The sequence below is a fragment of the Spodoptera frugiperda genome, chromosome 14 (genome assembly GCF_023101765.2).
Source record: "Spodoptera frugiperda isolate SF20-4 chromosome 14, AGI-APGP_CSIRO_Sfru_2.0, whole genome shotgun sequence".
Taxonomy (NCBI): domain Eukaryota; kingdom Metazoa; phylum Arthropoda; class Insecta; order Lepidoptera; family Noctuidae; genus Spodoptera; species Spodoptera frugiperda.
Window position 1 is genome coordinate 5,839,375 of NC_064225.1, and position 22,270 is coordinate 5,861,644.

At 37.6% G+C, this 22,270-nt stretch overlaps 1 protein-coding gene across 1 annotated transcript; it reads left to right on the forward strand.

The window, feature by feature from the left end:
• Positions 1 to 1,890: 1,890 nt before the first annotated feature.
• LOC118279312 (structural maintenance of chromosomes protein 4) lies at positions 1,891 to 21,896 on the forward strand. The gene is made up of 24 exons (XM_035598970.2): positions 1,891 to 2,324; positions 2,958 to 3,149; positions 3,510 to 3,686; positions 4,011 to 4,115; positions 4,540 to 4,727; positions 5,232 to 5,372; positions 6,482 to 6,650; positions 7,011 to 7,123; positions 7,475 to 7,687; positions 8,126 to 8,248; positions 8,737 to 8,854; positions 9,676 to 9,878; positions 10,840 to 11,024; positions 11,543 to 11,672; positions 13,498 to 13,639; positions 14,459 to 14,587; positions 15,294 to 15,451; positions 16,041 to 16,179; positions 16,618 to 16,797; positions 17,434 to 17,616; positions 18,041 to 18,170; positions 18,665 to 18,782; positions 20,741 to 20,924; positions 21,634 to 21,896. Exons 1-24 carry the CDS (start codon positions 2,037 to 2,039, stop codon positions 21,811 to 21,813), a joined length of 3,888 nt encoding a protein of 1,295 aa, XP_035454863.2. The 5' UTR covers positions 1,891 to 2,036; the 3' UTR covers positions 21,814 to 21,896.
• The last annotated feature ends 374 nt before the right edge of the window (positions 21,897 to 22,270 follow it).

The following is a 22,270-nucleotide window of genomic DNA, read 5'->3' on the forward strand; positions in this document are numbered from 1 at the left end:
TATTTAAAATTCCGTGCTACTACTGAGAAATTTTTGAAAAACCGAAAAAACCCAAGCAATATCGTAAGTGACCCGGTTGTGGCCACTTTAAGAATTTTGTCGACTTTGAGGCTTTCTTAACTTATAGTTTTTGTTATCACGAACATATTTCTTGTAAAAAGTCATTTAACATGTATTAATCTTGCCTAAGAAAACCCTTTTTTAAAGAAAGTCCAATAGAAAAATAACTGTATAAAAAGAAAAAAAAAGGGAGTTTGTGCCATTTTTGGCCAGATTTGTGCCATTTCTGGCCACGGTCGTGTGCCAGTTCTGGCCATCAAAAAATACAATAAAAGTAATCAAAGTTTATTAATTAAATTTGACATTTTAGAAACAATGGGTTTCATTTAGTTTGGAAAATATGAAATATTATTACTTCACTTGAATTTAACTTACAAATAAAGAGATCAACATTTATATGACGTTGGTAAAAGCTGCAAAGTAAACTGACCTCCCTTTGTGTGAAGGCAATTTATTGCATCTCTGAAAATGAAAAATATGTATTTGTTGATATGTAAAGCCAAGGAAAAATAATAAATAAATTACGATAAATGACTAGAAGTGGGACGTTTATGTTACAAAAGTTTTGGCCAGCCGTGTGGCCAAAGATGGAGAAATTCATAGTTTTGTCTCCATTAGTGGCCACCTTCTAATAATCCCACTTCAGAAACATATGGCGACAAAATAACTTTAGTTCCACTTAGACAATATATTCTTCATGAAGTATTAACATAAACATCCAAACAATAAGCAAAGATTAAAAAAATAAAAACCAAATCCTCACCCGCTCGCCTTAGCCTTTTTGTTAAGATCTTAACAATTTCACCCTCAACTAAAAAGATTGACTTGTTGCATCGAAGTGAAGTTTGACACATCAAAGCTGCCAACAGTATCAGTGTCTCCAATATTCAATATTTTAAATACTGTACATCACAGAGTAATTTATTTGTCCATGCCTTAGTTATAAATATTTAAAGGCCCAAGTGGCCACAAAGGGGTCGATGGCCACAACCGGGTCACTTGCCCTACTTTGCCCGACTCGGAAATTTACATTTTGTTTCAATGTAAGCATTTCCTAATTAATATGCAAATAATTGTATCTTTTATGTTTTACGCAAATAATAAATTACAAAATTTATAGAACTAATGGTTTGTAAATTTTGTAGTTTATTACAGTAGAAACTCGATTATCCGGTTCCCGGTTATACGGATTCGCGATTATCCGGCAACGTACCATACATGTATGTATGTAATCTAAGAAGATGTATCTCATAATAATTATTAATAAACATTGATTTTCATTCATATGTGTTTATTGTTTTTAATAAATACATAACATGTATGTACAACATAATAATATGTATGCACAAAATTCGCTTTTCTTCGTAAATTCGATTATCTGGATTTTCGATTATCCGAATGCCTACCAACAACAATTAGTCCGGTTAATCGAGTTTCTACTGTATGTGAATATGTGTATAAAATGAGTAATTTAATTTAAATAGGGTATTATCCAACTAGTCAAATTCAATACTTTTATCGAAATGTCAAAAACGTTACTTTTCTATGAATTTTGTATGACATTGCAAATTATGACGTCATAATTTTTTTGCGTCAAATAGCATACTTATTACGCAAAAAATAGCAAGAAAAATTAAATAAATAAGTTTATCGTCAAATGAATGAATGAAAATACGGTTATTTTGGGATATTTTATTGTATTGAAATGTCAAAATAATTTATTTTTGACCTAGGAAAGTACCCAATTACTAGATAGTAAAAAGTCCTATAACTGCAATCGACTAAAAATATACTTACTAAATTCATTACCGCACCTCTAATTTCGGGAGGGAATTATTATCTGTCAAATGTTTGGCTACAATAAACGCGCTTTGAATTTTTTAAACGGTCGGCTTTCCGTATTGCAATAATAATTAACAACAAGTGCAACAATATAAACATTTCAGGCAGTGTTTGTTGTGGGGTAGCCTTTCAAAATGCAGAAATCTAAAAAGCGAAAGGTCGAGGACAATGCGATGGAAGTTGGTGAATCTTCAGGTGGATCTCATTCGAATAATAACGCTGAGGCTTCAATACATGAAGAAATTGATCACATATCTGATGACGAAGAAGGCGGAGTTCGTATAGGTGATATTTACATACCGCCGGCGCCAAAACCGACGTGTTCCTTCGATTCTAAAGGGCCCAGACTTATAATCACACATATAGTCAATGAAAACTTCAAGAGTTATGCTGGTGTTGAAGTTTTGGGGCCGTTTCATAAGGTAAGCTGTGTAGAAATACGAGGTTGAGGTCATTGGCCTGAAATTAAAGCGGCTATCGCCCATGTTTACTGAAAACATTTTGGCTTTGTTTACATAACAATGTTTGTATAGCACATTTGCATTCTTTTGAATTTCTGCAAGGCTTATAATATTTTTAGCTTATAATCACTAATTAGATGTTAAGAGGCATGAATAATTAATTTAACACCCATATTATACCAGTTTTGTTAAAAATCTCATTAAATGGGTATAAATCTTATTCTTTCCTATACATTATACCGTTCCAAACTCATATTATAAACATATACCTATATGAGTTTTGAGTCAGATGTTAATTAATTTTCTATTAACTAAGGAAAGCAATCTAATTCACTTTTCTGCAGTCCTACTTGTATGTAAACTGACCAATAAGCAACCAATTGGACAATTTTTTTTTAACCCTGCCCCTCATTATGATGTTCCCTAGTGTTGTGTGTGTGTGTCTCTTGAGTTGCATCGTGAAGGAAATGAACCTGCTACACATTATTTGATACAGTGACAACCATGCAGTCAGTTTTTAAAATTAAAATTATATAAATTTTTGGTTACAAAGTTCAACATTATCAGAAATCTAATAATACAACCTTCTTACAGAGTTTCACCGCAATCATAGGTCCAAATGGAAGTGGTAAAAGCAATGTAATAGACTCTATGCTCTTCGTGTTTGGGTACCGAGCCTCGAAGATCAGGTCGAAGAAGATCTCCGTATTGATACACTCGTCAAGCAAGTATCCTAACCTCACTAGTACGACGGTGGCTGTACATTTCTGCCGAATTATCGATGGGGTGAGTTTCGGTTTAGTTTTATTTTCATATGAATTTAACTAATCTTTTAAGTTCTGTAGTCTTTGTTAAGCAAGAAGATTGTTTTGAAAGAACTAATGATTTCCTAACTTCAAATTGTTTCTGTAAAAAAGAATAAGTAATTCCTAGAATCTTAAATTGATGATGATATATAAACTTAATATTTAATAAACTAGTAATCATCTAATATCTAATTGGAATATAATTATTTAAAACAATGACTCGGTTTGTGTTTTGTAAATCATAGCTTAACTAAGTAAGAATGATTCTTTGTACAAAGTGACCTTGACAATTACAATACACTACCAAAAGCATCACACCTAACTAAAACTACTCTTACAGGAGGGAGAAGCATATGAAGTAGTACCAAATAGTGAAATTGTGGTATCTAGGACTGCATTCAGAGACAGCTCCTCATTCTACACCCTCAATGGGAGACGAGTGCAGTTCAAAGAGGTGTCCCGTATGTTACGGTCACATGGTATTGACTTGGACTATAATCGGTTCTTGATTTTGCAGGTGAGTAGTGTTATTTATAAGGCTTTTCGTTTATGAGGTATTTTTTTTAGGGAATGAATACTTTTTATAACAATGTTTACAGTAAAGCTTGTATGATTATCACCACATTGAATACTTAATGAAATTATGTGTCTAACAAACACGTCAGTTACTTTGGCTTATTTGCAACACTACATGTAGTGGTGTTACCACACTTTTTATTTTTTTATGTGTTGATCTGCGATCAGTCTCCAGACTTTAATCAGATGTGTTGAGGTTCAATATGTGTGTGTGTGCATGTGTTACCATACTTAATGTAAGTTTTTGTCCTGTTTCATCTACCAGGGCGAAGTCGAACAGATCTCAATGATGAAACCAAAAGCTGTGTCGGAACATGAACCAGGGATGTTGGAGTACTTGGAAGATATCATCGGCACTTCTCGATTCAAGGTAAACTATTCGATATTTTATGCTTCTATATTTGTTGTGTGTAGGCAGAGTATATACATTTTTCAATGCCCTTCCTATTTCTGTGGGTGTAGCTTACTACACCCTTACTGGAGTGGACCCTTACCGATTTTGTTTCGGCATTTCTTGTCAGAGTAGTCCATTAGGAAATACTAAACTCGTCTAGATTTATTTTCTATATAATGCTGTTGATGTGTAAAAGTACTCTTTTGTAGTCTATTTGCAAAAATATACCTTGCTATCTCTATCTCCAATCCGCCTGCCGGACATGGTAATTGTGGCAAACCCCTCTTATCTAGACTAATCACATAGTCCAGCAGGACAAAATTATAATGGTGGTGTTTTAATTGTTAATTCCTTATTTATACCGCAATCATTGGTTCTAATCCTAATTTATATCCCTCAGGAACCAATAGAAAAACTAGCGATCAAAGTAGAAGAATACAGTGACTTGCGTAAAGAGAAGTTGAACAGAGTGCGTTTGGTAGAACAAGAGAAGCAAGCGTTGCTCCAGCCGATGCAGGAAGCGGTGGACCTGCTCAACATGACCAACACTTATACACGCACACGGAATATGGTGCTGCAGAAATATATGTGAGTAGACTCTATCATCATCATCATCAGCCTGTTTTCGTCAACTGCTGGACATAGGCCTCTCCAATGGCACGCCACTGAGCTCGATCATGAGAATAGAGTAGAATAGACTAGACTCTATAGCTTTTTCTTAATATTTTTAAGGGGGAAGAATCATCCCATTTCTTCTCCCGCCTTGGACGAGAGCGTGAGTGTCAAACTCTTACTGACTAAAAACCACCCCGTTCCTACTCCTGCTTTTCGAGCCAGAGCAATCAAATGGACCCTGCTCAATGATGTTATAAGTAAAAAGGATTCCTATTCTTCCTTCCTACTTTACTTTCTCCACCTTCCCAATCTCCAATATCTAAAAAGCCTCTGGTGTTATGCGTATATACAGCAACGATTCCCTACTTCAGGTTATCCAAAAGCTTGTTGGAAGCCCCAGGCTATTAAAAAAGTATATACTCTATTCAATTGAACCTATTATAGATTTTTTTATAACTAAATATTTTTCCATTGTAGACACGAAACAAAAAAGATAATGGAAAGTAAACAGCAGAACTTGGATGAATGTAAGGCGAACTTGGCCGAGATGGATGAGAAGCTAAAGAAGTTACAAGAAGAACTCCAGGAGAAGACGGGAGTCCTCAAAGAAGGCACTAAGTAAGTACTACACAAGTTCTCAACCAAATATAAACTTTAGTTTCATTTATTTAAGTCACATATTCCCATTGCCCTACTCCTACCGCGGTTTTCGTAAAAGCCGGAAAACACAATAGGGATGATGACTGGGTCAAAAATATATTATTACAACTTTTCAATGCAAATAAATATTTAAAAAATAATCACACTATGAAACTACTTAATTTTCGATTTTTTCTAGCTAAATTTCTAGAAATAAGTCTGCTATTTGACGTCAAAATCTTATGACGTCATAATAGAGTATTTCATACAAAATTCATAGAAAATATCGGTTTTGACGTTTCGAAAAAAGTATTGAATTTGACTAGTAGGAAACATGCCTATTCAATGCTCTTTGATACATTGAAACTTTTTAAATTGCGTTCTCTCATCTATCTACCTAGCTTGGTCGTAATACCAACCGTTCAATGTTTGTTCATACAAAAGTAGTCTCTAGACAATGGTAAGAAGGTCTATAATGGAGTGAGTGGAGAGGGGACACTGGTGACAGTCGGGAATTAGAAGTAATTTGTCACCCATTGTCCAGTTAGTCCAGCATACGACTAGTGGGATATTCTATAGCACAACTTTCGTTTATATAGATTACATTCAATTTGACTGCACGGTTGACGCGGGTAGCGGGTTAGATTCCCGCACGGAGCAACTCTGTATGATCAGCAAATTGTTATTCCGGATCTAGGTATCATGTGTATGTCAAATTGTATGTTTGTAAACGCATCCACGATATAGGAGAAAATCCTAATGTGGGGCATCGTTTTTTAAATCTTAATTTTGTTATTGCATAAAACAGTCTACTCTTTTCCGTCCCTTTATATTAAGTAGGTATCTTTGAGTTAGTTCTGAATACGGCCACAGGTGGCGTGTTGGTTGCAATCTGTGTGTAATCTGAATTTTCATCATTGTCAACCATTGTTCTAGTACAAGTGTTTTCGAAAGAAATATATATTTTTTTTTACAAAAGTCTAATCCTCGCTTGCCTTTAGGGTAGACACAGACAATAAGCACTAAATTACAAATTAACCACAATCTCTTGAAGAAGATTAACCTCTTTACCTTCTCTTCTCTTCTAGAAAGTACGACGTGCTACGTAAGAAGAAGGAAGAGCTAACAGAGAAGATACAAGCGTGCAAGAAGAACATGGTGACGTCGCAGGCGGATCTCACACAGAGTAACAAGAAAAAGAAGAATTTAGACCAACTCATTGAGCAGGAGAAGGGGAAGTTGATTGACTTGGAACTTGTGAGTACTTGTTTCTTAAAATCTTTATTTATAAAATGGTTTTTATCCAACAAGGATATGTTAACTCCATTTGTGAGTATTTGTTCTTCTTTAAATTCTTGACCACTTTCATCATATTGAAGAGTAACGACTCTAGCGCGGTTTCACCCACTCTGCTCGACTCCTTTTGGTCGTAGCGTGAAGTTATATAGCCTATAACCTTCCACGCTAAATGCACTATAAATCTGTCTACTTTAACACATGATTTTGAAAAATAAACCTTGTTTAATATTAGAAAAGTGTACTCTAAAATATATATTTTTGCACATGCAATTTTGCACCTAGTCTTCTTGGTAATAAAGTTCACAATAAACTGTACAGATACCAGAAAAGAATCAAAGAGAGATCGAAGACTGCGCGAAACTTCTAGAGAAGCATTCGGAACAGAAGGCTAAGGCTGAAGAAGAATTACAAGCCGTTGTGGCTAGTGTCAGGTAAAAATAATATGAGTTAGATCTCTTTTTTTCTTTTTTAAACGTTGGCCCACACTATGATTTTATCCAGTGTCGTGAGTGCGTTTAAAAACATACAAGTTCATATACGTGATTACACAAAGTGTTACTACGTGCGGGAATCGAACGCGCTACACGTTGTACGACAGCCGGTTGCCCAGTCACCGGGTCAATCATGCAGTCAAAATATACAATTAATGATAATCAAAAGACTTGTCGTTTTACATGTCATAGTAAGCTTTACTAAATGTGTCAAAATTCTATATACAACGAACCATAACTTAAACAAATCCTTAACAAAATACGAGTATAACACCAAAATATTACCCACAGATCACGAACCCAAAGTCTTCAAGAGACAAAGGATAAATTACAAGGGAAACTAATGGAATTGAAGAAGATAGTAGATGATGCAAACAACCGCTATAAACTGGCCGAGTCAGAACTCAAGATATACCTTAGTACGGAGAAGAAAGAGAGTGAGAAATTGGAGACTATACAGGCTGCGTATGAGAAGGCTAGCGCTGCTTTGGAACAGAAGAAGCCGTAAGTTTGTTATTTTGTTGTATACTATGTCGTTTTCGGATTGACTATTATTTTGATTTCTACCGAAATTTCAATTCTGAATCTCTTTCTTTATATTATTTCTGAGAGTATTGCTTTCGAAGTACTCGCCTTATGGCATGCAATCACTGCCCACCTGAACGACAAGTGCGTTGCTCGCCTTTTGGGCGTTAGGAATTTGAGGGGTTTTTTGAAGGGATTAGGAAGTAATGGTAATTGGGCCTCCAGTAACCTCAATCACCCAACGCAAGCATTGTTACACGTCGGTTTTCTGTGAGGTCGTGGTTTTCTCCGGTTGAGCCAGCCCATTTGTGCCGAAGCATAGCTCTCCCACACTCGAAGTTATATAGTAACCAATGTTTCACCCAGCAAGCGGTGAATCTTATTATTATATTTCTAAAACTTGTCTAATCCATACAGTTTGCAAGAAGAGTTGGCGCAAACTTTGCCTCAACAAGAGAAGCAGCTGAATGAGATGAACCACAAGCTACAGAAACTGAAGAGAGAGGAAGCCACGCTTATCAGCGAAGTACGGCCATTGAGGTATGTTACACTTATTCAACCTCATTTCTAACCGACTTCATTTTGGCACATGATAATACTATGAAGTTTTCCAGTGTAATGTAGTTCTTTATCTTATATTGTTCACATCAACAGTCTATAAGTGGCCACTGCTGACCAAAGGCCTCTTCTCATACGGAGAAGGTTTAGAGATGAGCAAAACACCACTTGCTCAATGCAGGCTGACGATTTTATACTTATAATCAGAAATTATAAGCCCAATTTTCCTTACGATGTTTTCTTAGCGTTTGAGAGTGGTGTCTAAATAATCTTAGGAAGTACATAATTATTATGACTTGGAAAAAGTCACATTGGTACTTGCCGATGGTACGTTTCAAACTTGCACTCTCATGCATGAGAAGCGGGCATTTTAAAACATGATACTATAATCATCTTATATTTTTGAATGAAATATATTTGTACTTATGGTTTCCAAAACGACTGCTTTTAATTACCCATAAATTTTCTAGAGCCCAAATAGAAGAGTCCCGTCAAGCGATGAGCGCTAACACGTCGCGTAACAAAGTGTTGAACGCTTTGATGAATGAGAAGCGAAACGGGCGACTGGCTGGAATATTCGGGCGATTGGTAAGTAACATTAATTATTTATGTTTAAATTGTCTTTCTTGTAAATATGTACCTTATTTATTAAAGCTGATGATACTATAAAACTGTGTTGGGCTACCATTATTTGTGGAATCAGTGAAATCAAATACTAACGGTTTTCTAGTATGTGTACTTAAATTACCTATCAACGGTTGAAAAGCTGCCTCGTTGGTCGAGTAGTCGCAAGTGCGACTGCCGAACAAGGGGTCTCGGGTTCGATTCCCGGGTCGGGCAAAGTATTACTGGGTTTTTTACGGATTTTCGAAAATTTCTCGGTAGTAGCACGGAGTCTGGAATTGTGTCCAGGATATGGCAATAGGCTCACCCCCTATTACATGGGACTTATAAAACAAATGGTGAAAAGTGGGTGTACATTGTATAGCGGCATTACGTGCCGCAATGTGCACCTCTGCCTACCCCTTCGCGGATAAAAAGGCGTGACGTTGTGTGTGTGGTTGAAAAGCTAATTGATCAAAGCGACATTTTTTTCACACTTTATTTGATGGCAATAAAATTAGCTGAATCCGATTATCGCATAATTATAACACCGAATATAACTCAATAAAATGTAGCTTAGATCAATTAGCCTTTCAACCTTCTCTATAATTGCTAATAATGTTTTTAGTTCTTACAAATATTAGAATTGTGCGTTAAATCAAGTTGCGCTAACTGTTGCGCAAATGGATCACACAAGTTACGCTTACCATTTACTTTTAAAATAGGAAAAGACACTTTTATACCTAGCAAATAAGATCCCTTTTCACCTCCATTTACTAGATAATACCTTCTTATTCTTTTCCTAGGGTGACCTCGGCGGTATAGATTCGAAGTACGACGTGGCTATATCGACATGTTGCGGTGGGCTGGACAATATAGTGGTGGACACGGTGGAGACTGCTCAGGCTGCCGTCGAGTTCCTCAGGCGCAATGATGTTGGACGAGCCACCTTCATAGCTCTGGACAAACAGGAACATTTGAAACAAGTGTACCAGAATCGGCATACTTAGTGAGTTTATTTTATTTATTAAGTAGATTATTTTCTTCTATTACATGGGACTTATAAAGTTATAACACAAATGGTGAAAAGTGGTTGTACATTGTATAGCGCCATTATGTACCGTGTGCACCTCTGCCTACCCTTTTGGGGATAAAAGGTGTGACGTTGCTTTTTGTTAATAGCTTCTGCCAGCGGCTTTGCTTGCATTCCCGTGGGATAAAAATACCCTATGATCAATTATTCCAGACCATAATCTACCTCTGTGAGTTTTATCCCGATCCCTTTAGCCGTTTTAACGTGATTGAGTAACTAACATACATACACAGAAACTTTCGCATTTAATATGTAAGATTTATTATAATCTCTTTATATGCAATCGACAAGCCAAATAAACTTAACGTTTTAGCTAATTCGTCTTTTCGCAGGAATTTACATCCTTGCAACAACAACATATATAACAGCTCTTGTCGAAATTCAACCTTACGTCCACTATACTAAACAATCTTCAATCTTACACTCGTTAAAATAAAATACAAATTTGCCTAACGGTATACAAAACATACCCAGCATCTTTGCTTTGCTAAACAATCTTCAACCTTACACTCATTAAAATAAAATACATATTTGTCTAACAAAATATACCCATCATCTTTGACCTAGAACACACACAAAATTCAACCCAACCCTCATTGTAATAAAGAACAATTTTGCCCATTAGTCCAGAGAACGTGCCTCGTCTCTTCGACCTGGTCAAAGTGAAGGATGAGCGAGTACTACCCGCCTTCTACTACGCACTGCGCGATACTCTAGTCGCGAATGACCAAGTCATTGCTAAACAATCTTCAACCTTACACTAATTAAAATAAAATACATATTTGTCTAACAGCATAAAAAACATACCCAGCCCTAGACAAGATATACAAAATTCAACCCAACCCTCATTATAATAAAGAACAATTTTGCCCATCAGTCCAGAGAACGTGCCTCGTCTCTTCGACCTGGTCAAAGTGAAGGATGAGCGAGTACTACCCGCCTTCTACTACGCACTGCGCGATACTCTAGTCGCGAATGACTTGGAACAAGCGACGCGCATTGCGTACGGACGCACGAGGTATCGAATGGTCAGTCTGAAGGGAGACGTTATTGAAATTGCTGGTAAGTATATAAAAAGAAAATAATATGTTGCTTTGTATTAAAACTAATTTGAGATATGTATTTAAAAAAAAAACTATTTCTTTTTTTGGGTTTTTCCATTATTTCTCAGTAGTACCATGGAGTCTGAAAATGTGCAATAGGCTCAACACCTATTACATAGGACTTTCGACATAAATTGTGAAAAGTGGTTGTAAATTGTATAGTGGCATTATATGCACCTCTCCCTACGCCTTCGGGGATAAAGGGCGTGATAATATAAAAAAGTCGCTCTGTACGGAAATTGCACTTGCTATTATGTTGCCTACTGCGTAAACACCCACTTTTCGTCATTCATATCGAAAATCTCTGTATTATTTTACCCAATCCAATATAATAGACCAAAAATCTCATTGATGACAAACGCGATCAATTCCTTCACATTAAAAAACAAATTCTTATTTAAAGTTACCAACACTATTTAATCTTATAACGTAATATACAAACCTATAATATTAATGTTCCAATGATCTGTGTCCTAGGTACGATGACGGGCGGCGGCAAGCAGACGATGCGCGGCAAGATGTCGTCCTCGGTACAACAGGACACCAGCGAGGCAGACCCCAGGGTCATCAAGGCTAATGAGGATAAATTGGCCAGGATGGAACAACGGTATGATTAGATACCATTTTTGAAGGGGGAAAAACATCCAATATTTTCAGTACTATTGAAAATATGTTTCAATATTCGATATTAATTACACATAGAATTTAAAACAAATATATTCAAGTTGCTTATTTTAAAATACAAGCTGATAAAGGAGGAGACGGATCATCTGATGGTAAGCCATCGCCGCCGTCAATAGACACTTAAAATACCAGAGGCGTTACAATTGCATTGCCAACCTTTTGGTAGCTAAGATATCTGGGGGCACGGTAGTGCCCCCGCCAAGACGAGCCAAGCGAAGCGCAAGGGCACTACCTACCTTTTCTCGAAGCGCTTCGTCGTATTTTTGAACCTTCATAACTTGAGTTTGGGTTATACCAGATAAACAAAATTTTCAGGATATAATGTCAGTGGTAGACTTAATAAACCTCTAAAGTTTCAATTGCATAGCTCTTATACTTTAGATTTTATTGATATCTAAAATACCCCGATTTCGTCACTCACTCACTCACTCACTGATGATCAACAAAATTCTTAAGGTACTTCCTGAAGTCCTAGAAAACTGAAATTTGGTATGTAAGCTAGTATTAGTACCCAAACAACAAAAAAATCCTAAAACTTGAAACTTTTACCCCCAACCCCTTAAACTAGGGGGTGAAAGTTTGTTCGAGACTTCCGCAACTTTTGACGCTAGAGGTCTGAATGCGGCCGCGGAGGGGTAAAAATCTGAAATAGGGAAACTTAATTCCCTATTTCCTGCTTGAGATCTGAAAATTATACACAAGTACATAGAACACAAACTTTTCATCAAATCAAAACATTATCCTACCCATAAGTACTTAGATATGAATAATATTACTACACTTCACTTCGGTAAGTGTTTATTAATCAACCTATACTTTTGAACATAAGCATCGTAAGTATAGTATGCGCCAACGCCCGCCGCCTGCCCCCTCGTCCCCGCGCAGTAGCTAAAAATAATCGGCCCGTCAGCGAGCGCGGCACCCGAACGCGGGCAGACGCGCGAGGGCAGACGTCGTTGACGGTTGTCTCGTTGAATGAAAAGTTTTCGGAATATTTCGGTGATTTAAAAGAATGCTATCGCGGAGAAAAAAACCATTTGCCTAATATTTAATTGTTAGTAGTTTAGTAGGTAAAGGTTTAGATACTAGTGTTTTAATTTTCATTGATAAAAAGTATTAGGATTACGTTTTAAATTTTCTTATAAATTTAGTAGTTTAGTAGGTGAATTTGTCGCTCATTTTATCTTTCTATCATAAGCAACCTACAAAAAGAAATGAAATCCCACAAAAACATTTCATGTTAAATGTTGCCAAGACGAGACCATATAGCTCGCACTGTCAAAAAGTAATCAGATCCCGTGTAGAGCCAAGTTTCTAACCCTATACTTTTGAACTGGCGAGTTGGCCGCACGGAAAGAGTTTAGAAGAATAGCAAAAAGTCCGTGCGGCCGACTCGCCAGTTCAAAAGTATAGGGTTAGAAACTTGGCTCTACACGGGATCTGATTACTTTTTGACAGTGCGAGCTATATGGTCTCGTCTTGGCAACATTTAACATGAAATGTTTTTGTGGGATTAAGGGTTGTTAAGCAATCGGGGATTGGGAAGATTGGGAATGGGGATAATTGGACCTTCGGTAACTTCATTCATAAGCGTTGTTCTACGTCGGTTTTCTGTGAGGCCGCGGTATCACTCTGGTCTAATCATGGCTCTCCCAACTTAAAGTAAGGTTATTCCCCAAAGGCCCCCAAGTATTCGAAAGAAATATATGCCATAAAAACATTACATGAATGCGCATTTTCCTCTACAGATTGGTAGAAGTACGCAACGAAGTATCGGAGTTAGAAGAAGCGCTGTCTATACTGCAACTGACAGTGCGCGACAACAAGACTACGCTGAACAAACTCAACATCGAACTCAAGAACTTGGTGGAACAAGTTCCTGTTATACAGGTTAGTACCTGTATAATATATAATCAGGTCAATATACCCGATTGACTAGACTGCCTCGTCGGTCGAGTGGTCGCAAGTGCGACTACCGGACAAAGGGTCTCGGGCTCGATTCCCGGGTCGGGCAAAGTATTACTGGGCTTTTTTCGGTTTTTCGAAAATTTCTCAGTCGTAGCACGGAGTCTGGAATTGTGCCCAGTATATGGCAATAGGCTCACCCCCTATTACATGGGACTTATAACACCAATAGTGAAAAGAATTCGTGTCGTAATGAGCACCTCTGCCTACCCCTTCGGGGATAAAAGGCGTGACGTTGCTTTTTTAGGTACTAGCTTCTACCAGCGGTTTCGCCCGCGTTCCTCTGGGATAAAAATGTCTGTGTTATTCTAGACTACGATCTACCATGTTCCAAATTTCATCTCGATCCCTTCAGCTATATTTAGACGTGATTGAATAACAAACATACATATTATAAACTTTCGTATTTATAATATTAGTAGGATGATTGTATTATGCTTTGCTGTACAAAAATTCCACATGTTTAATTGTCCCATTACAGTGTTACATGCCTATTGTTAAATGTATTTTAATTACCTGAAGAGTTTACTTTTAAATGCGCTAATCTCCGGAACTACTGGTTCGAGTGATATAATTATTTTTGTGTTGCATAGACCATTTATTGAGGAAGGTTCTAGGCTCTAAAACCTAACGCTACGATAAATAAGTACTGAGCAGCGCAACCATTTGTATAACCGTTCTCAGTGTATCATTGTATTTTTTTCCCAACCAATACATTTCAAACTTACTCTTTTCTCCCTTCAGATTCAAATAAAGCAACAAGAGAAGAAAGTAGCAGCTAGCCGAGTAGATCCGCAGCAGAAGGCTAACTTAGAGGCTACAGTTGCTACTGCGCTCAAGAAGCTAGAGAAGGCCAAAGAAGATGCTAGCGAGGTAGGCTATTAACTGGCTTCTGTGAAATAACTCATGTGTAACGTTATTGGGTGGGTTTTATATGATAAAAGCCGGTAAACGAGCAGACGTATCACCTAATAGTAAGCAATCGCCGCCGCCCATGGATACTTGAAACACTAGAGGCGTTACAAGTGCGTTGACGACCTTTTGGGGGTTAGGAATTTAAGGGTTGTTGGGGATTGGGAAGGGGGAATTGGGCCTCCGGTAACCTCACTCACACAACGCAAGTGTTGTTTCACGTCGGTTTTCTGTGAGGCCGTGGTATCACTCCGGTCGAGCCGTCCCATTCGTGCCGAAGCATGGCTCTCCCACACTTGTATTGTTTATTTCAAATAGATCGGGAAGGGACTTTGAATCCAAAATCCCTAACTTGACAGTCGTGTGACTTTTTGACAATCCATGCTGTGTACCATTATTGTAACTAATAAGTTACAATAATGGTAAGTTACAATAATGGTGATTGAATAATAACTAATAATTAACTAATAATTTTTAATGTACTCCTCGAAACGGCACGTATTGTGAGGAGGTTTCTGTCTCTGGAGCCCTAACCACCGGTGGCTTGGACCATGCTCCCGCTACTGGTCGGCTCCTATTTATATATTTTTAAATATTATTTTATTTTATATGTATAGTATTTAAAAATGTAAATTTAGAGAATTTTAAATAAATATATTACTATCAGATCGAAAGCGACGTTCGTGAAATAGACGAACAAATATCAGCAGTGGCGGGCGGCAAGGTGAAAGATCTACAGAAAGCGGTCGATGACCTCACCAAGAAGATTGATAAAGTCAACTCGGAGATGACCAAGTTGAAGGTCTCTATTAATACTAGCAAAAGGTAAGTTACACCTATATACTTATATAATATTTACATATTTGTTTCGACTAAAAAGTTTTTTAGAGAATTGAAATTAAAAATGCGATATTTCAAACTATTATAGGTATACAAGTGTGATATTGTTTTATGGTATAAGTCGGTGAACGAGCATACGGATCATCTGAAGGCGTTACAACTGCGTTACTGGCCTTTTGGGGTTAGGAATTTAGGGTTTGTTGGGGAATTGGGGGTTTCGGAAGATTGAGAAGATGTGTAATTGGGCCTCCTGTAACCTCATTCACACAACGAAAGCGTTGTTTTATGTCAGTTTTCTGTGAGGCCGTGGTATCACGTGGTACACAGGTCAAGCCGGCCCATTCGTGCCGAAGCATAGCTACTCCTACACTTAATGTGTGATAAATAGTGGAAGGATTTTTAACAAGATATTGATACATTGTGCCCAGTGGTTTGATTTTGTTATGTTATAGTTAACCACCTATTTGATTAATCCCTTAAGGTCGGACGACCATTTGTGGAAAAAATGTGTAATGAAATCTACCAACAAACGATTTTAACACTAGCCATTACTAATGTTATATTTTGTCCACAGAAACGCAAAGAAATCAAAAGATAAAATAAACCAGATGGAGACCGACCTCCGAGAAACCGAGAGAAATATTGAAACTTTGAATAATACGAAGAAACAACTCACGCTCGATAGCGGGAAATATGAAAAAGAATTGGAAGAAGTAAGTTATGAACTGATAAATAAAAAGTATAATCGCGTTTGTGTAGGAAAGCTGTAGTTCTATTTTATATGATTTATAGTTCATTTAAAGACCACAAAAGTGTGTATTATCAATCTCCAAGTTTGTCATTACACGACAGGTGGCGGTGGTGGTGGTGGCTAAGCAACTAGGTAGCGGGTTCGATTCTCGCACGAAACAACTCTTACTCTTACACATAAAATAAGAATATATCAGATAGAAATAATGAGTTTTTGCATTTTGTTGAATGTGTCAAAATAAGTCCACTGTAGTTAAAAACGTATTTAGTAATTTTTTTGCAGTTGATGATTTCTTGCAATAAGTCGACGTTATACACATGCTATGCTTACATCTACCATTTTAACGAGTATTTTTTTATAATACTATGTCAAAATAATAGTTTTCTTTCCCCCTCTACAGTTAGACGAACAAATAAACGAAGGTACAGATGAATTCAAAGAGCTAAAACAGGAGATAAACAAACTACAGACCACTGAGAATAAAATCAAAGGCGAACGCATGGAACGGAAGAACGAGGTCGTTAAAGCACAGAAATCATTAGAAGATTGTACTAGCAAAATACCACATTGGGAAAAAGAGGTAAGTTACAATATTGGTTTCTTAAGGCTCGGCAAGGTCGTCCCAGCTAAGCAGGAGACGGGGCGCGTGAGAGAACGATCCTCCTCACGCCCCAGCCGTCGCGAGAGACACTCCGGGCGTCGGGGATCGCGCGACGTTCTCTGACCACCGTCGGTGCGGGCCTGCGGACGGCGAGCAAGGGTAGCTCGCCGCCCGACCAGAACCAGACCCGTGTGTGCGGCGCACCACCACAGATGGGGCCCAATAGGGCTGACGCTTGATTGAGGCGTGCGGACTGCCTACCGGGTTACCGGGTCTTCGGCTCGAAAAGCATGAGTAGGAATGGGGTGGTTTTTAGTCAGTAAGACTTTCACTCCTTCTCGCCTCGACCAAGGCGGGAGAAGTATTTGAATGATTTTCCACCTTTAAAAAAAATGTCGGCAGGACAAGCCTCAAGCCCTAAATGTATTGATACGATGGCGAATGGAATAAAGTATGTATGAGTTACCAGCAGCGTCCCTTTATAAACCTCCCTCCCTCGTCCCTTTATAAAATTGCTATCTCCAACCGCGATTGTAATAAAATCCCTCTTTTGTAGCCTCGTTCCAACAGTGGAACTTTCACTCGTTGATGATGAAATATTAATCTGTTTTCCAGCTCCGAACGTTAAAACTAGAGGATCCACAAATAGAAGGCATTCCAGATTTGGAACCGGTAACGCCCTTAACGCAGCATACGTCTGAAGAACTATCGGAAATTAATGTAGAAGAGTTAAGGAACCGATTGACGGCGCAGAAGAATAGAATCGGGGATAAGAAACCTAATATACAAGCTATACAGGTTAGTTAAAATATATTATTTTAGATAATTATATATTGTCCTTTTTTTGCAAGCCAAGCCGGCTTTAAAACAAGCTGGTAAGTGAGCAGACGGATCACCTGATGGTAAGGAATCGCCGCCGCCCAAGTACACTTGAAACACCAGCCAAGCGCTAAAGAAGAATACAGGTCAAACGGAAAACTTTTTTTAAACGTTACCCCATACTAAGATTTTCTCCTGTGTCATGGGTGCATTTACAAACATAGAAGTTCACATACACGTGACACCCAGACCCGAAACAACAATTTGTGTACATATCAAACATAGAGTTGCTCCGTGCGGGGATCGAACCCACTACACGTTGCACGGCAACCAGTTACCGAGCTACCGCGCCAATCATGCAGTACCCTGATTACCCTGACTGATGAAAATGTTTTTATTTCAGGACTTTAAGGCTAAAGAAGAATTGTACATACGTAGGGCGGCGGAGTTAGACGAAATCACTAACAGAAGGAATGAGATGAGAGCACTACATGACGAGCTGAGGAAGAAGCGGATGACTGACTTCTTGGCTGGTATGTATAGTGTTTATATCTGTTACTAGCAAACCCGGCGAACAACGTTTCGCCGCCAATAGTTTTCTCTGTTTTCGTACTTTTCTCTTGATTTTTTCGTGAATTTTCTTTGCTATAAACCTCACGGAGCCCGAGACCTTTCCAACGAATGCAAAACTATGGAAATCGGTGCGTTCTGGAGTTATAGAGTCAGGAAGGGTAACCCGCCTTAATTTTATAGAAAGATAGTAGCGACTCGTCAGAGTGGCGGGGAGCCAGTGGATGCAGGCGGCTTGTCGTTCAACGTGGAAGACTAAGGGGGAGGCCTTTGTTCAAAAGTAGACGTCTCTTGTCTGATGATGATGATAGTGGTAGTTTATACACTAACACATAACATAAAAAATCCTTTTATGATTGTAAAATTAGGAGTATGTTTTTACATACGCCATAACCTCCCATATCTCCCACGGGGGTAAGCAGAGCCCATTGTGTGATTTATTTTGATATAATTACAGGTTTCAACACAATAACGGGTAAATTGAAGGAGATGTACCAAATGATTACACTGGGAGGTGACGCCGAGTTGGAGCTGGTTGATTCACTGGATCCCTTTACTGAGGGTATTATATTCAGGTAAATTGGTTATTTTTAACTTTTTACTGTGTTATTCCAAGCCATAGTCTACCCCTGGGTGATTTTTTCAAAAACTTTAACTTTTATTTAACGAATCATTAATCTCCTGCGTTATTAAGCATCGCGGTAGCTTATTATCATCCCAATTTTTATTGGATTGGTGACCATGAAACCAAATATTGCGTTCTAATCTGCAGAATTGTGAACGTTTGGTTGAAGATAACGACGCCGTTAACATTTTATGATTTTTTCGGAAAATCACCCCCCTGTTCCAAATTTCATCTCGATCCCTTCAGCCGTTGTGACATGATTTAGTAACAAACATATAGACAAACACACAAACTCACAAACTTTCGCATTTATAATATTACTACCTGACCCGGCAAACTTCGTACCGCCTCAAACATATTTTTCTCAACTTTTAAACCTTCCCTGGACTTCCACAAATAATTCATAACCATCATTTGCCAAATCCGATCAGTCCAGGTTATCGAGTTTTAGCGACGCTAACAAACAGCAATTGATTTTTATACAATGTGATAGGGGCGAGACTTCTAACCCGTTAAGGCTGAGTACTACATCTAATTTTATCGACAAAAAAAATAATATGGGGAGTTGAACCCCTAATTGAAAATATTGAAAAATAGTGATTTTTTCGGTAAAAATAATTCACAAATGATTTTTTTCTCACCATTCACCATCAGCCATTCGATCAATTTATAATCTTAGTCCGAGGCACTCTCTTAGGGAACTATTTAAAGAAATTAATATATTGACTGTTCCTTCTCAATACATTTATGAAAATGTAGTGTATGCTCACAAAAACATTAATTTATTCAAAAAGTATTGTGATATACATAATATAAACACTAGAAGTAAAAACAAATATATAGTTCCCACTACTAGACTTAAGAAAATAAGTGGTTCGTTCAGATGTCAATGCATACGCTTTTACAATAAAATTCCCAGCGATATTCAAAGTTTGAGCCTGAATAAATTTAAAAATGTTATTAAAGAAAAACTGTTTAGTAAAGCTTTTTATAAAATTAAAGACTACTTAGATGATAGTCAGGCTTGGGAGTGAGCCGCTATAATGTCCACACAGGTCATGTTGACATGTTTGTAACACAAGTTACATTTTTATACAAATTTGACATGATATACATTAATATCATTCGATATTTTTTTGTTTTCACATATTATTTTTAAAATTGTTAGTTTGAGGACCGTGCGAGAGTTTGCCTAGTCATTTCACTTTTAGTTAATTATATTCTGACAGTGTGAGCATTTGTGTGGCCTACCCAAATGTTCTTTTGGTAGGTATTGTTCGTCGGATCATTCAGCAACAGCCGTCAGCTGAGCTCATTGTAAACTGACACATGCGTGCTGCCATCTGAACAGGTCCGCTCAAACTGCTGTGGTTCTTTCCTCAAAAGACCACTACAGAATAAACTTGCACGGTTCTCCGACATCTTTAATTGATTTTGTCTGGACTTTAAAAGAGACTATGACCTCTGAGTTTGTTTCGGCATTTCTTCTCAGAGTAGTCGGATAGGAAATGCCGGCCTCATCTAGCTATTTGAAATATTGACGTGTAAAAGTGTTATTTTATAATCTATTTACAGAAATAAATATCATTTATCATTTATCATTTATCATTACCAAAACATTATCAAACATATGAAAAAAGTAATGAATTAGTTAGCCAAGGTTATTAGCTACCGTTTGTTGTTTTTTTTTGTTTCTACGACGCATACAACCTTTGATATCAAAAAAAGTAAAAAAAATATTAAAATAGCCATAACTTTTAGGGGGAGGGGATTCGACCATTTCGACCCCCGACTTTTGTCGATAAAATTAGGTGTAGAACTCAGCCTTAACGGGTTAGAAGTCTCGCCCCTATCACATTGTATAGAGAGATCGGTAGATAGTAAGATTAATTTGCCTAAATGTTTCAGCGTACGTCCCCCAAACAAGTCTTGGAAGAATATATCGAACCTATCGGGCGGAGAGAAGACACTGTCGTCTCTAGCGTTAGTATTCGCTCTGCACTACTACAAACCGACACCGTTGTACGTGATGGACGAGATTGACGCCGCTTTAGACTTTAAGAACGTGTCCATTGTTGCTAATTATATTAAGGTAAGTTCTTTTATTTTAATTACAAAGACAGGGCAGTATAAGCCAGTAAACGAGTAGACGAATCACCTGATGGTAAGCGATCGCCGCCGCCCATGGACACCCGAAACACTAGCAGCAATATAAGTGCGTTGCTGGCCTTTTGGGGTTAAGAATTTGAAGCATTAACTAGCGTCGGTCACTAGAGACCGACGTGGCGGTTAACGTGTAAGGGTTGTTGGGGAATCGGGGATTGGGAAGAAGGGTAATTGGGCCTCCGGTAACCTCACTCATACAACGAAACAACACTTTGTGTGACCGTTGTATCACTCCGGACGAGTCGGCCCATTCGTGCCAAGGCATGCCTCTCCCACACTTAACATGGCTTTGCATATAATGTTCAAAGTCAATAAAAACAGCTATATCATTAAAACAGGATACTTACCAAGTTTATTAGTATAATATCCCGTTTTAAATTCTATTGATATTACTAGTGACCATGTCAGTTTAAAAACTTATAATAAAACTAGCTGACCCGGCAAGCTTCGTACCGCCTCAAATTTTTTTCTTATCTTTTAAACCTTCCCTGGACTTCCACAAATAATTCAAGACCAAAATTTGCCAAATCGGTCAAGCTGTTATGAAGTTGTAGCGAGACTAACGAACAGCAATTGATTTTTATATATGTAGTAGAAGTAGATAGATGTTCTTAATTCTTTTATTTCATTCACAGGACCGAACGAAGAATGCTCAGTTCATTATAATTTCACTCCGATACAATATGTTTGAGGCATCGAACCGTCTGGTAGGCATCTACAAGACGGAGGACTGCACCCATTGCGTCGCTATCAACAACGAGGAGTTTGATCAGCCAATCGGATCGCTCGTCGAAGGTCAAAGAATTAATGTATAAAATATAAATAAATATATTTTTATTTTGCTTACAATTTTGTTTTTGTGCATTTTTTATTTTTGTATTATAGTTTTTGTATTTTTTTTGTTTTGGTTTTTATTTTTTTGTAAATGGTTTGGTAGATTCTTCCTTTATATGGTAACCCCAAAGAGTGGGATGCTCGATTAATTTCAAGCTTCACTGGGACCCAAAATTGTGCTGTAAACACGACGAACGTTGTTACGAGTAGGAATAAACGTCAGTAAGTATGTAACTCAGTTTATGGGTAAATTTTATTTTATTTAGTTTCTTATTATTTAAGCAAAATACTTATTTTTCGATTTTTGTTTTGTTTTGCTTTTTATAATTTTATTTATTAAATTTCATTGTGAATACGAATCACCTCAAGCAAAAATCATGTTTTAAGAGGTATTATATACAACCTTGTTTCCAATATCGACTTTTTATCGTAGGTGAA